This window comes from Balearica regulorum, chromosome 1 (assembly GCF_011004875.1).
Source record: "Balearica regulorum gibbericeps isolate bBalReg1 chromosome 1, bBalReg1.pri, whole genome shotgun sequence".
NCBI classification, from domain to species: Eukaryota; Metazoa; Chordata; class Aves; order Gruiformes; family Gruidae; genus Balearica; species Balearica regulorum.
In genome coordinates, this window is record NC_046184.1 from 219157927 (window position 1) to 219173932 (window position 16006).

Here is a 16006-nt window from a genome sequence, read left to right on the forward strand (position 1 = left end):
AAGAAAACCATCAGTAGTAGTCAGCATGGCTTCACCCAAGAGGAAATCATGCTTGACCAACTTGATAAATGACTGGCCTGGTAGATGTAGGAAAAGCAGTGGACATTGTCTACCCAGACTTCAGTCTCCCACAAAATCCTCACAGACGAGCTGTTGATGAACAGGCTGGATGAACAGACAGTGAGGAGGACTGAAAACTGGCTGTATAGCTCAGCCCAGAGAGTGGTGATCAGTGGTCCAAAGTCTACCTGGAAGATGGTAACTAGCGTGTACCCCAGGGGTCAATACTTAGTCCAGACCTGTTTAACATCTTCATTAATGATCTGGAGGATGAGGCAGAGTGTACCCTCAGCATGTTTGCCGACCACACCAAATTGGAAGGAGTGGATGATACTTCAGAGAGTTGTGCTGCCATCCAGAGGGACCTTGACAGGCTGAAGAATTGGGCCAACAGGAACTTCATAAAGTTCAACAAGGGGAAATGCAAAGTCCTACACCTGGGAGGAACAACTCTGTGCAAGACTATATGCTAGGTGCCACCCAGCTGGAAAGCAGCCTGGCAGAAAAGGACCTGAGGGTCCTGGTGGACACCAAGTTGAAGATGAGAGAGCAATGTGCCCTTGCTGCAAAGAAGGCAAATGGTATCCTGGGCTGCATCAGGAGGAGTGTTGCCAACAGGTTGATGGAGGTGACCCTGCCCCTCTGCTCAGCACCAGTGAGGCCACAGCTGGAGTGCTGGGTCCAGTGCTGGGCTCCCCAGTACAGGAGAGAGATGGAAATACTGGAGATAGTCCAGTGAAGGGCCACGAAGATGGTGGAGGGACTGGAGCATCTGTCCTGTGAGGAAAGGCTGAGAGAGCTGGGACTGTTCAGCCTGGAGAAGGCTCAGAGAGGCTATCATCCATACATGAAAGAGGACACAAGGAGGACAGAGCCAGGCTCTTCCCAGTGGTGCCCAGTGCCAGGACCAGAGGCAATGGGCACCAACTGAAACACAGGAGGTTCCTTCCTGAAAAGGAAGCACTTTTTCACTGTGAGGGTGACCAAGCTCTGGCACAGGTTGCCCAGGGAGGTGGTGGAGTCTCCATACTTGGCTGTATTGAAAAACCATCTGGACATGGTCCTGGGCAACCAACTCTGGATGGTCCTGCTTGAGCAGGGGAAGTTGTACTAGATTATCTCAAGAGGTCTCTTCCAAACTCAACCATTCTGTGATTTCCAGCCAAAGGCCCTCCTGAACCTCCCAGTTCCCCATTCAGCTCCAGTCCTTCTGAGAGCACTGATCTGCTCCACCAGCCCTGCACCACAGCCCTGACAGCATTGTGCAGCAGCATCTGCTACCTGCCTCTTCCCTGCAGGTTTGGTGAGAAGACTTTGCTTGTGTACCCTGCAGCTACTGCAGCTGGGCAGAAGAATACCTCATGGGAGTGCTGTGTCCAAAGTAGAGCAGAAGTGGATGACAAAGAACAGCAAGATGGCTCAGTGTTAGGCAAAAAGAAACTGGAGCACCAGTCTTAGAGAGCTATGACTGCTGTGAGGGAAGGAGGGCAGGTGCTGGGCAGGTGTGTCTCTCTGCATGGAGAATTGGGAGGACAAAGATTGGCATTGAGGCCTTGTTACTTCATACCCTCCTCCTAGTTCCCTAGCAAGACAGGAAGGAAGAGTGGAGCCAAGGCACCACAAAGTTCTTACGCTCCCCAGAGTCAAGGATGGATGGAGAAGCACAGCCCCACACTGGGGTCCTCAGCTGCATCACCTGTCGGAGTCAAGGCGTCTCCTTCCCACAGACCCATCTAGAGGGCAACATCAGAGTCCCTCAAATACAGCCATCCCTTGCCCTCCCAGCCTTACTGCTGACCCATGTACCCCCCCCCACAGTCCACAGTGCTGGAGAGGACAAAGTGCTTCTCAGCAGCTCGGGCCTCCATTCTCTGGCTGTCCTCCCCATCTCCAGCGAGCACAGTCAGCAGGCAGGGAGCTCATCTGGAGCACTGCCCTGGCTGGATCTCTGCTACGCACATGTTACGCTGTGGCTTTGGCAAACATCTGGCTCTGGGCTCCCGCCCCTCAGAGTGACGGCTCTTGGTGGGAGAGGAGGGGAGGCTGGCGCCAGTGTGGTCAACGATCCCACGCACGGCTCCCTTTGCCTGAGTGTGTGCCAGGCGTCCTGCCCTCCCCAGCCCTGGCACAGCTGCTGACCAGTTAAAAGCAGCCAGGGAGCGGCCACGGCTGCTATTTCAGGAGCTGTCTCTGGCTCCCGGGCTGCGTCTCAGCCTCCAGCATGCTCGGGCCTCGGGGGAGTAAGCGGGGTCAGGGTTCGGCCCCAGCAATTGTCCAGCACACGTGGCCGAGGCGAGGGTGAGACCCTGAGGCTGTAGGGAGTTCCACATCCGGGGGGAGCCCTCTGCACAGCTGCAGGCACTGCCTGCACTGCTGGCGCTCTGCAGGCCAGCAGCTACAGGACACGGGCAAGGGCTCCGGCCGGTGGTCCCACAGCCTTAGGCATAGACAGGTGCAGGGCTGCCACAGCCATACACAGCAAGGTATGGAGAACAGGGGGAGCCTATGGCCTCCAGCACTGCTCTGGGATGGGGTAAAGCCCTCAGTTTTGAGGAGGAGGGGAAACAGTTTAATCACAGACATTGTCAGGGAGGTAGGTGGAGGGCGAGGCTGGGCAACAGGCTGCAGGAGCCTGGGGGTGAACACTGCCCTTCTGGGAGTCCGGATGCCTCTGAGCGCAGGGGCAGAGTAAGGCACAGAAACACAAGGAGCAAGGCTCGCACATGGGCACCCAGGTGTCCTCTCTGGTGGAGCAGAAGGGAGGTGAAACGGGAGCTGCAGCAGGGAGCTACAAGGCACTGGGAGCCCCAGCAGAGCATGCAGGAGTTCAGGAGCTGAGCAGTGCAGGGAAGCTGGGCCTCTGCAAAAGAAGAGTACTCAAGGTTGGGGGCTCAAGTGGGGCAGCAACAGTGCAGAGTGGGAAGTGACAGGGTCTGGCCATGGCCTCCTTGGGAGCACTGATGTCAAGAAGGACTCCACACCAGGGTGCTGGGCTGGAATTCAGCTGTGCAGAGCTTAGGCAGGGAGTGTTCACAGAGCAGGTCTACACAGTGAGATGGGGCACGGCTGGGCAAGACATGCAGGTGAGACTGGGGCTCAGGGCAGCATGAGACAGTGTACGCCGAGCAGGGTGACCCTGGAGAACAAGGCAGGGATGGGGAGCAGGAAGAGGCTGGAGTGTCCCAAGGGCCATGCAGGTGAGGGAGAGCATTGACAGTGAGAGCTGCCCTGGGGGCAAAACAGCAAGGATACCTGGGGGGAGCAGGCAATGGCAGCTGGCAGCAACCAAGGGGTGTGGAAAGAAGAAGAGGGAGCAGAGACTGAGGGGACCATGCTGGCAGGCTGGTGCTCCAGGAGGGGGGCTGGGGGGGGGGTGGGAAACGGGACATGGAGGAGGGAGGGTGCGAGCAAGGACTGTGGGAGGAAGAGGAGTTATAAGGGGCCTGGGGCTGAAGCAGAGGTGAGGGAAAAGGGGCAGCTGTGAGGGGGCTGGGGATCGGCCTAGAGGAAGGAGGGAGCTGTGTGAGGGGCTGGGGGAGGAGCAGAGCATGGGGGGAGAGCAGTGTGAGGGGCTGGGGCCTCTCGCTGCAGTGGAAAAGCTGCTGCAGCTCCAGGGGAAATGCTACTTGAATTAATCATGGCGCTGGCTGCTGTGCCAAGCCCAGGAGGAGGCTGCTGGCAGTGCAAGGAAATAACTTTCACAGGAATTTGGAACAAATGCAGCTCTTCTGGCGGTAACAACAGCACTCACCTCCCCCACAACCTCCCCATGTACCAGCATCTCCCCCATGTCCCCGCTCCTTGTGTACCCCCAGACTCCCACAGTACAGCCTGCTCTCCCATATGCATGATGCACTCCCTCCCCTCACACTGCTCCCCAGCAAGCTCACAGGCATCTCCTCATCTTGCCTCAGGAAGCTTGCCTTCTTGTTTCTGAGGAGGGGGAGGCCTGGTTTATGTCGTGCAAAGGTCTGAAAATAGGTTAATGCTAAATCTCTTGTCCCAAGAAAACGAATGCATGTAGTAATGTCCTCCCCACCTCCCGCCACTCTCTTTGGCAGCAAAGTCAGTGAGCATTAGTGCTCTTGCTGTTCCAGTCCCCATGCATGGCAACTCCCCGTGTCCTCTCACAGCTACCCCCTTCAATCGCATAACCGATGCATTAGGATTATCCTTCAAGACTCTCTTTTAGTAATATAGTATATGTGGCCTGGTGTAGCATACAGCACTTCATGCAGGTCTTCCTCTCTGGGGCAAAGCCCAAGAGGCTGTCCCAGTGCTGTGCATGCAGCACAGCCAGTCCCACAGAATCACAAATCAGTACTCAAACTTCAAAACTCATCAGACTTGTCCTCAAAATGGCAAGATAAGACTATGTTAGGTGTGTTACTGGTCAGCTTTTGATTTCTGATGTCCTTGTTCCCTAACGATTGTGTGTACGAACGCAAAGGAAATATGTAAACCCTGGTTCCAAAATCATTAATATTGGATCTATGCAAGAATCAGTGATGCACCATCTCATCTGATCTCATTCACATTTCTGTCAAATCAGTCTGTGCTTACAGCAGCTCTCTGTGCTTTATGCTGGCTGCCACTTGATTTAGCATGAAAAGTTAGAAAGGCCCAGAAAGACAGTATCTGACCATGCATGCAGCTTGCTGGTACAGTGTCAAACGTTTAAAACAAATTTGAGCCAGCAGGGTGAATTTATACCAGAACAGTGCTTCACATCATGTAACCATAGCATTTGAATGCAGTCTGATGAGCATTAAAGCTTCTATATTATCAACTCATGGCCACAGAAACAGAGACAACCAGTCAGTGATCCCTTGCTCTGCTTTCAGCTGGTGGTGTGTTCACTGATTCCCTGGCGTTTCTCTCTCTCATCTCAGACTTGAACTGTGAGTTTGCTATTTCCTTTGCTTAGTGCTCATCCAAAGTCTGCTACTGTGGGACCTGGCCCATGATAAACACAAGTAATAAATAAAGAAGATGTTATGAGATCTTTTTTCTTTCTCAGGAGCTCAGGCCAGCAACCTGCTCTGCTCATCTCTGTTCGTACACCAAACACAAAGACCGACCTGGCAGAGAGGATGGGGTGTGCAAGGGAGCAGGAGACCTGCAGCTGTTCTTCGACTCTCTTCTGGTCACTCACAGGGACTCCCCACTTCCCCATCGTTCTGTCTGCCTATGGAGAGCAGACGTCACTGTCTGAAAATAGACCTGGTCCTCCTAGGGTTTTTTGCTCAGAAACATAGCAGTCTGATGGAGAATCGAACCCACTCAGTTCTGTGCTGACCTTGGAGGCTGTCCTGTGTCCTGCACATCACGGTGGCAGGGCCTGCTCGTGGCCTAAGCACTCGTGACCATTATGTGGATCTAGGCCAAATCCAGACCTTGACAGAGACCCTTTAACCTCCTGAGATAGCATGAGCCCTGATGCCTAGAAGCCACAGACAGATGGAGTCAAGCGGGAGCAATTGCACACAGGGGCTGTGGGGCAGCACACCTGATATGGGCAACCCTGTGGGACACGTTGCCGGCTGTTGGCCATCGAGGACTCTGACAGCACTTCTGAAGCCCTCCTGTTTGGAGCAATAGGGGTGCCGTGGCTGAGGGGTGCACACCGGGCAGCTGTGCTCTGAGACCTGGGCTCCCTGCCCCGGCTCTACCCGGCTCCCCGACCTGGCTCGCTCCTGCTGCGGCCCAGTGCCGAGCCGGCAGCCTGGCCAGCCTCCTTTCCCATCCTCTCACGTTTCCCGGCTCAGAGGAAGCAGCAGCAGATGTGTGAGCTGTTTGCTTTGTGCCGAGGCCACGCGGGAGTTACCTGTGCTCAGCCCAGACGCGCCGGTTCCAAACGAAACATGAGGGCTGAGCCAAGACCATCAAAATCTGGCCAAATCCTCAGTCGCTGCCGGCCGCTGGGCCAGCACCTTCCCCTGCGCAGTGTGGAGCTGGGCTGGCCCCTGCACTACACCGGCCCCACCATGGCCAGGCAGCTGGACCAGCTTCTCTGTGGCATCCCCATGGCCCCGCACTGCCCCAGCTCCTCCACAGGTTCTGCTCTCCCTCCTGCCTGTCCCTGCACTTACAGTGACGAACCCAGCCGCCATCTCCAATTGCATTTCCAGAACGCCTTCCCACACGGCAAGCGGCACTGAGCAGGAAGGCACGGAGAAGGAGAGAGAGGGGCCCTCCCTTCGGGGGCTGCCGCAGCCGAGACATCCCTGCACACGCCTAGGGCCTCCATCCTCACCCAGGGACACATGGCTCCTCCACTCCCACCCTGTCCCTGAACCCACCCCCACCCTTAACCCCTCTCCCATCTATGTCCCCAGCCCTGGTCCTGCCCCTGTCACCCACCTGGGAGAGTGTTGAGTGTTGCCCTGCACAGACCAAACCCAAATCTTCTCCCTCCAAAATCTTCCTCCTCATCTCCCATCCACTTCTTCTGCCCAGACTTACCCTCCAATCCCACCGTGACCCATCCCCTACCCCCCCAGATCTGTCCCATCCTAAACTTACCCCTGCCCCACGTCCCTTCTCTATTCTACACCTGGTCCTTGCTCCCACCCAATTCCTCCTTCCCCCCCCACTCTCCCCCCACTCCTACCCCACGTGCCCTGCACTCCCCCACCCCACAAGCACCCTCTCCAGCACTCCCATCCCATACCGTCAGTCCTCTGCATTCACACACCCTACATGGCCCACACGCCCATACCCTGCCATGCCCCAGCAGTGCACCCCAGCACATCCATAGACCAGTGTTTCTCGCCAGCTCCACGTCCTCCTCCGGGCCCATTTGGAAGCCTTTTTCCCTGGCCAGGTTGCAGGACCTCCTCCTGCCTTGTCTCATGGACCCCAGAATTCCTGCTCTCCTCGCACCCTCCTCCTGGCCCCATGGGCACTGCTCCCCTCACGCCCCCAAAGAGATGTCCCAGCGCCCTATGACTCCAGCAAAGAAGTGCCCCAAACTTCACAGATGCTTGTCCTGATGGACAGTCTGGACGTTGCCTTGGTTGGCAGTGCCTTGCTGCACTACCACACCATTTCCCGCTGTCATCTCCAAGCCCCACGTCTCCCCATCCTGGCTCAGATGGGCTGTATCACCTGTCTCCAGCAACCAGGGCTCCAGAGCCTGAGCTGTGATCGAAGCAGCAAGTGCAGGGAACACAAAATATATAAAAAATGAATGGCATCACTGGCACATCTTGGCGTCCACAGAACCTGTCAGAGGGGCAGCACCTCTCCAGGCCTCACCTGTGACCTCTCACTACATGAAGGCTGACGCAGCACATGTGTCTCAGCTCAAATCCCACAGGTGCTGTGTCCAAGGTAATATAACAATACCAATTGTGCATTATTAATGCTAATGTTCACAACCAGCCTTACAAACACTGATGAACTTAGGCTAGTGACCTCACATGGGGAGAGAGAAGTTAGCAGCTTGGCTACAAGAAGCTTCCTAGAGGTCTTACCCATGTTCCTGAGCATCATTTTCAATGGCCTGGCCTGCAAGGCAGCTCCACACTTGTGCAAGGAAAGCCTGGCACAGCTGGCCCCAACCTTAACTGAGGTCACCACTGTGCTTTGCACAAAGGACATCCTCAAGGTGTGCCCACAGTATCAGTGGTATCACCCAGTACTCGCATGCAAAAAGGGTGCTCTGCCCCATTTCCATCTCACACTGATCGCGGGGATCTCTGTTCTAGCATTCCTGCTGCAACCATTGACCGTTAAGCCATGAGAACTGCACCAAACAGCCTTCAGTGGCAGGTCTCCCATCCCAACCCTCTCACAGCCCTGGCCATGCCCTCCTCAAGCTCAGCTCCTGACAGTTGTACTTACCTGTAAGAAGCAGGTCCCAACAGGGGTGTTCTCCTTCAGGGACACATTGTAGAAATTACTCCTGAATACTGGTTCATTGTCATTGACATCCTGCAGGGCCACATGCACCACAGCTGAAGAAGAGAGGGCAGGGGTTCCTCTGTCTGTGGCCAGCACAGTCAGCTGAGGCTGAGGATCCTTCTCATAATCCAGTGGGGCAGCGGTGGTGATGATACCCGTGGCGGGGTCAATGGCAAACCAGCTGGAGTGGGTGTCACGGCCATGCACAATACTGTACTGCACCTCCCCATTGGGACCCTGGTCCTTGTCACGAGCTGTCACCTGCAGGACAAAGCTGCCTGGGTACACAACCTCAGGGATGCTTTGTTTGTACTCCTGCTGGTCAAAGAGTGGAGGGTTGTCATTGATATCCATCACTTGCAGCACAAAGGCTGATTCTGCCCGCAGTGGGGGTGTTCCTGAGTCAGTAGCTGTAACCCGCAAATCATAGGAGTCTCTTTCTTCCCGATCCAGAAGCTGGTCCACACATATCAGGTAGATGATGTTGTCCTTGGTAGTGAGGGCAAACTTGCCATCCCCTCCTTCCAGTGTGACATTGACATTGGAGTACTCACCGTAGTCTGGGTCGGAAACAGAGATGCGTGCCACATACTGGCCGGGCTGGGCTCCCTCAGAGATCTGAGGGGAGCCATCTTCACTCAGGAAGATGATAGTCATGGTGGGCTGGTTGTCATTGTAGTCACGCACATGAATAGTGACAAAGGCTGTGGTGACCTCAGGGTGGACAGCCTTATCCCTTGCTTGCACCACCAGCTCATGCACCTTCCTTACTTCATAGTCCAGACCCTTGTTGAGCTTGATGACTCCAGTCCGGGAGTCAATGGTGAAGTACTGGTCAGGATCACTCTGCCGCCGGTTGATCTCATAAATCACATCACCATTGTCACCTTCATCTGCATCAGAGGCAAAGACCTGCAGGATGCTGCTGCCAGGTTTCAAATTCTCTGAGATGAGAGTATGATAGCGGCTCTGGTTGAAGCTAGGAGCATTGTCATTGATGTCCTGGATGGACACATCCAATGTCATCTGGGTACTGCGGGGAGGAGAGCCACCATCATAGGCTTCCAACAGCAGCGAGTATGATGAACGGTTCTCCCGATCCAAGACGTTGCTGACCACCAGGTCCAAATATAGGACCCCATTGGGTCCTCGACGTGTTTCCAGGCGGAAGGCCTGCCCCACATTCTCTCCCTTAATCACATAGCCTTGGGTATTGAGTAGGCCACTGTCAGCATCAAAGGCTGGATCCAAGGGAAATCTACTGCCAATGGGTGTGTGTTCTGGGATCTGGAAGGTGCTATGTTGTTTGGGAAAAGCTGGAGCATGGTCATTGATGTCATTCACTTGGATGTTCACTTCTACTGTGATGCCCTCTGGGGTAACAGCAATGAAGCTGTAGCGATCCCGAGTCTCTCGGTCCAGGACACGAGCTGTTTTGATGATACCTGTGTTCTCATCTATCCCCAAGTCAGTGGTAACACCGCTGCCCTCCTGTGCTGAGATGAAATACATGTAGGCACTAGTTCCAGGGGGCAGGCCAGCACTGATGTCCCCAATGATGGTGCCAGCTGGCTGCTCCTCATCTATTTGTAGATCCAGGGTGCCCAGGACAGCAGAGCCCTTCCCTGCTCTCAGGCCCCCAAGAATTAGCAGCTCCAGCAGAAGCATGGCTGACCCCTTCATCTGCTCCATTGCTAGTGACTTGCAGAGCAGAGGGTGGCTCGATCTCCTTTGCAGTGTGCGCTTTAATCCTGCATGGAATGCAGACCAGAGGATGCTGGTTAAGAGGGAGCAGCAAAGGAAGGACAGAAAAAAAAAACATGGAGAGGGAAGGCCTGCCACGTACCTGCTGCCCGTTTGTTCTGTATCACCTCTCCCTTACAAGGAGTGAAGGTGAAAATGTGTCAGAGCAGAGGGTGCCCAGAGTGAAGACCTGGGACAGCACCTAAAGTCAGCCAAGCAGGTCACACCTGACAGTGCACTGAGGTTAGCAGCTAGTACTCTATCACATAGGCTATTTCCTACATAGTCAAGCATTCGTCCCAACCACCCGCCCTCCTGGCAACACTGGAGCCAGCTGCCCTAGAGCAAAGTGTTCCTGTGCCTTTAACAGCTGAATGCTCCCTGTGAGGCTGAGAGATACTGCAAGACAACAGAGATTTTTGGACAAACAGCAGCCCAGCACCTCTCCATCCTGAAAAAAGCTAGTCTCGAATTGGGAGAGAGCTCAACAAGTGACTGCGTTGAGACCCCCCCCAACTCCCCCAGTAGCATGCCTTTCAGGACCACAGGCCAAAAAAACCATGAAGTGCAAATCTGGTGTCCCTGGGAGGGAGCAGCAGAACTGGAGCGGGCTTACATCCAGTGAACAATAAATCAGAATGTCTACATTGCAAAGGATGTACCCACAGCTGGGAATGCCCAGGATAAAATCAGACAGGGCCCATTGTTTGGCCTGGCACAGAGATCTGTGGATGCCCCAAGCTGGTACCATGGAGGGTGGTGGCAGTAGAGTAGGAACGCAGCAACTCCCTCTGAACTGCCAGCTGCTCTGACTCCTTCCCGGTCCCACACCCTCCACTGCTCACTCTCCTCCTTTGTCTCCTTCTCACTGCTCCTTGCTCATTCTGGCTCCTTCACTCCATTTCCCCCTGCCGTAGCTTCATTTCACTGCAGCAGTGGGGGAGGGACTAGCAGGGAGGAGCAGCTCCCTGCAGCAACACCACTACTGGACATGCTGGACATGCTCCCAGTGCCCAAAGGCTGTCAGCCCCCCAGGGCTCTGCCCACCCTCCCTGCGAACAGCCAGAGAAACTCAGCAGTCAAGGAGCTTGTGAAGAACACCAGCCCCAGTGCTGCTTTCAGCCCCCGGTAAACGAGGCTCAGTGGTCTGCAGGGATGGCGGCAGCATGAGCTCACACTTGGACTCTCTTGAAAGCATTTGCTGCTGGTCCCATAACCACACTCAGGAGCCACTCATGTCAGATGTAGGACGGCAGGAACCTCCCTGTCTTGGGGGATGGAGGTGGCTGACTTTGCCTAGTTTGGGGACTAAGAATGTCAGCCCTCGATCTAAAGAACCCTATAGCAGTGTTAACCCTTTCCAGGGGACGTAGGATGATTATTCCTGAGTCCTCTTTCCACATCGGGTTGGCTGTTTAGATGGGTTTTCCCTGTGGAAATTCTGGGTTAGCAACAGAAAGAAAAATATTAAAAAGTGTTTTCTACACACAAAGAAGTGTTTGTTTACTTCAGTGGGCATCCAGTGTCTAAGGTCTATGGCAAGTAAATCCACACACTCTTCCTGCACCTAGCAAGTATGAATCCTCATTACCTCTCAGCAGCAGAAGTCAAAAGAAGTCACTTTTATCCCTGTGGGCTGCTACTGGGGATCTGCACTAACTCAGTGGTCCTAGACAGGTCAATCCCTCTCTCTGTTGGAGCTAGTTAAATTTCCCCAGCTGGAGGGGTTAACTGCACACATCTAGAACATGCAGTGCTGGGGAATGGGGTCCAAGTGTGCTTCTGTGACAGAACAGCACCATCCTAACTGTGACCCAGCTGCTCAGGTCATGGGAAGGTAGAGAGCAGAGGGTTTAAAGCCTTGGCAGGAGGTTAGACAAAAACTAAATTAAAAGGAGAGTAGAAAAAAAAGGTAGAGAGGGGGGAACCTCAGTGGCTGAGGACAGGATGAGGCTGAAACATCTTGGGCCGTGCCTAGAACAGATCAGGGCACAGATATGGGGGAAAAAAACCCACCTGGTTTGATAAGTGATGTGGCTCTTGAGAAGCAGAAGGGAGTGCTGCTGCCGAGGAGGAAAGAAACTTGAAAAACGAATCTGGGGAGTGTGAAGAACAGCTGAGAGCACTGGGGCAACCAGGGAACAGAAATGAGGGTGCGTGGGGTGGGGAACCGGTGATGAAAGTCTGTGTAAAATTCTTCTTTTCCATCGTCCCTGGATACAAGTGGGTAGTCTGAGAGCCTAGATACTTTTTCTGTAAGAGATGCAACTGCCAGGTTGCCAGATTGCAGCAATCCAGGATGGGCAGAAGGCCATCCATGGTACTAGCACCACTCTGTTCCTATGAAGTTTGCAGGCTTGGGTCATAGATGAAGACAGCAGTGACCTCAGTGGATGCAGAGTCACCAAATCTGAACAGCTGCTTCCAATTAGCAGATAGCTGAGCACTAGGGGCTGGCTTGACTGGTCCAGGCCCAGCCTGTGTAATGTGAGACAGACTGCCCTGCTCCTTCTTCGTCCCTCCCACCACTGGGCACCGAGTTCCTTAGTAAAAAAATGGCAGCAGAAGCCTCTGAAGAAAACTGAGAATCTGTCCAGAGAGGCATTTGGGGTCCAGAGCCATAGTAAGGAGGCTGACAGGAAGGGCAGCTAAAATGGAGTGAGCTGCAATATACATAAGCATCTCCAAGCCTAGGGCTGATAGGCCAGGGCATCAGGAGAGCCCAGCCTACACTTAGTACATGTCACATTTAGGGGAAGAAAAAAACAACAAACAGATATGGAATTACAGAGGGACCACTGCATGCATCCCTGTCTGCCTGCCAGTGGCACCTCGCATCTCATGTCAGCCATGAGGAAGGGGAAGCAGACCCACAGCGGCCCCAGCAGAGAAGCTGGAAAGACGGCACCCACTGTGCATGCCACAAACAGATGTCAGAATGCTTGCTGTGCAAAAGCTCCATCAAAGCTGCAGATGCTGCTGATGCCATACCCAAAGTCTCACATGAGAGGCCGTGACTCATGTCATGATGTTTTTGAGACACCAGTCCAGATGAGAAAGGATTCAGAAGCCCATTTAATCTTTGCTGAGCACCAGTCACTGACCTGGAATATGCTTTTCTCTTCTACAGTCACACAGATCTCTCTCTCTCTCAAGAGTTTCAGATTATCTCCTCTCAGAATCAGACACAGCCCTGGCTTGCCCACAGTTCAGCCTTAGGCTAACAACTCACTTTCAACCTCTATTTAGTCTGCCACTGCCTACAGTCATCTCCATGCCTCCTGGACCTCCTACCACCTCCCACCTGGCCCCTCAGGATCAGCACCCTATTGCTTACTCCCAGCCCAATCACACAGCCTCATTTCCCTTTGACAGCAGCTCTGAGCAGTGGCCAGTGGTGATGACCATCCTCTCATGAGGATGCAGTCAAGCTCCAATGCATCCTTGTGCATCCCATTTCTGTGCCACACCAGAGCTTCCTGCAGGCTGTCCTGTCTCTGAAAACACTTCTCCCACAAAGGAAGCTCTAATAAAATTCCTCACGCATTAGCCAGTTCCCACAGTCCCTGCCCATGCATCTCAGCAACAACTGGCCCCTGCCATACTGCATGCCCATCACAGAGGTGCTGCAGGGCCTTGTTTGCTCCCTGTCCACTGATGCCCCCAGGCTGCCAGGGTTCTCTCTTCCCTCAGAGCTCCTGGGCAGCCCGAGCCCCCGGCTCTTTGGGCTCCCCGCCCCTCTTGGGGCTTCCGTCGGGCCCACCGCCTGCTGGTGCTCCCTGTCCCCGTGCACACAGCCCCGTCCCCGGGCGCTCCCGGGCGTCCCGCACAGTGCAGTCCCCGTGCCGGAGCTCTGCCAGTCCCGTCCCCGCTCCGCTCGGGCCCGTAGCCCCCGCCCGGCGCCTCCGCAGCTTCTCTGCCGCGACCGCTGAGACCCCCCGCCCCGCGGCGGGTCTGCCCCTGCGGGGACACCCGCGGCAGCGGTCCCGTGCCCGCACCGTCCCGCTCGTCCGCTGCCAGCGCCGGCCCCACTGCCGTCGCGACACGGGCGAGGCCGGTCCGGCCGCGGATCCGTAGTGCTGCGCCGCCGCGGGCGCGCCCCCCTCCCCAGCGCCCCCCCCCCCCCCCCCCGCCAGCCCCATTGTCTGCGCAGCGGAGGCAGAACAAAGCGCCCGGTCCCGGTCCCGGTCCGGGTCTGCGTTCCGGTCCCGCCCGGCCCGGCCTGGCCCTGCCCTGCCCTGCCCGCCGTGCGGCGATGCCGACGTGCGGAGCACCGGGCGAGGGCGGGGGGGCAGCAGGAGCGGATCGGTCCCCAGCGCTGGCACTTACACCGTGCGTCCCGCGCTGGCGGCGATCACATCCCGCAGGATCCGGCCCCGCCAAGATGTCCCGCAGCCGCTCCGGTACCCCGGTGCGGCGGTCGCTTCGGTACCGCTGGCCGCTCCGGTACCCCCAGGGCTCCGGTGCCCTCCTGTGCCGCGGCCGCCTCGGTGCTTCGGTGTGTCGGCCTCCCGGTGCCGCGGCCGCCCCGGTGCCGCGGTCGCCCCGCGGAGTGCTCGGCGGCAGGCGGCGGGTCGGCGCTGGCTCGGCGCGGAGGCTCCTGCTGAAACCCGACCCAGCGCCGCCCTCAGCCCCCCGCTCCCCCCACCGCCCCCATCCCCGCCCCGCCACCGGAGCGCGCCGGCAGAGCGCGGCCCCGGAGCGGCCCCGGGCAGGGGTCCGGGGCGATGGAGCGGCGTGGCGGGGTGCGGGGCACGGGGCACGAAGGGGCCAGGGGGCAACGTCGGGGAGAAGGCCGGCACGGAGGGGGAGGAAGGGCTGCAGCAGGGGTAAAGAGGGATGAGGAGGAAGCAACGGGCGCTGGGAGCCCGGGGAAATGGGAAGGGAGCAAGAGGCAGGGCAGTGGTGGGACGGGATAGGGCAAGGAGAGGGCTGGGCAGGAGCTGGAAGGAGGCTGTGGGTGACACTGGGGGCATGTGGGGACATGATTGCAGAGGCGCAGCCCATTCTCTGCTATCTACTGCAGTTTCTTCCTAAGCACTGACCCCAGAGTCCAGTAACCTGCCAACACCTTGACTCATATCAGGGCTTCTAATGTCCAGGCTGGAAGATACTCATCTGTAGTGCCTGCACTGCAAGTGTTTGGGGCCCCACCAGTCTATACTAAGAGACAAACCAAGACTCCGGTGAGTGACTATCTAGGCTTCTCCACCAGTGGCTGGCTCCCTGGCTCAGCTTGGCCACTCAGACTGTTTTTCTCTGCTTCACACAGGCCAAGTCACAGCAGTATTGGTGTGTCTGTTGAGGGCCACTCACCCTCCAGGCCAATAATCACTACTGGGCCTTCTTTTATTTCTTAGTAGAGAAACTGCCATTGACTACTGGCTGTGACAGTCCATTGCTAAGATCATGTGCTATAAAGGCCACAGCTCAGTCTGCTTCATCAGGAAAATGCCTAGGTTCTTTCATCAGTGACAATCAATTCAAATAGAAAATATGGACCACCAGACTAATTTCATAGAGATGGAACCCTTCACAGAATCACAGAATGGTAGGGGTTGGAAGGGACCTCTGGAGATCATCTAGTCCATCCCACCTGCTAAAGCAGGTTCACCTAGAGCAGGTTGCACAGCATTGCGTCCAGATGGGTTTTGAATCTCTCCAGAGAAGAACACTCCACAACCTCTCTGGGCAGCCCGTCCCAGTGCTCAGTCACCTGCAGAGTGAAGAAGTTTTTCCTCACGTTCAGATGGAACTTCTGTGTTCCAGTTTGTGCCTGTTGCCCCTTGTCCTGTCACTGGGCACCACTGAGAAGAGTCTGGCCCGATCCTCTTGACACCTGCCCTTTAGATATTGGTAAGCGTTGATGAGATCCCCTCTCAGTCTTCTCCAGACTAAACAGACCCAGGTCTCTCAGCCTTTCCTCATACCAGAGATGCTCCAGTCCCCTAATCATCCTTGCAGCCCTCAGCTGGACTCTTTCCTGTAGTTCCTTGTCTTTCTTGTACTGGGGACTCACATGACTTCATGAGCTGGAGGTGGTTTCCTCTATTCAGGAATCCTCAAAGGATTTCTCTTCTGTGAACTAACCCAGGCACCTCTTGGGCCGATGTAAATTTTGAGCATCCACAGCATTGCATGGCAAGAAGTTTCCCAGGTCCGCAGCCTCTCAACATGAATTACCATCTTCTTTTGTTTTGATCCTGGCTTCTGTTAGCCTCATTTCATGCCTCTTTTATACTGAAAGACACAGTGAACAAAATCAGCTCTACAGAGCTGAACAAAATCATCCTCC

General features: G+C 55.6%; 1 protein-coding gene across 4 annotated transcripts in view; it reads right to left on the reverse strand.

Annotated features, from left to right (window-relative positions):
- DCHS1 (dachsous cadherin-related 1) overlaps positions 1-16006 on the reverse strand; it is an 85588-nt gene that overhangs the window by 39661 nt on the left and 29921 nt on the right. For 2 of the 4 annotated variants that reach the window (XM_075742791.1, XM_075742788.1), the window contains exons 1-2: positions 14041-14181; positions 7909-9719 (exon numbers count right to left, since the gene is read on the reverse strand). In XM_075742791.1, the coding sequence (XP_075598906.1) occupies positions 7909-9660 (1752 nt within the window). In that variant the 5' untranslated portion in view covers positions 9661-9719; positions 14041-14181. Of the gene's footprint in view, positions 1-7908; positions 9720-9814; positions 9940-14040; positions 14182-16006 lie in introns of those variants that run through there. The other 2 variants (XM_075742790.1, XM_075742789.1) reach the window with 2 other exon arrangements.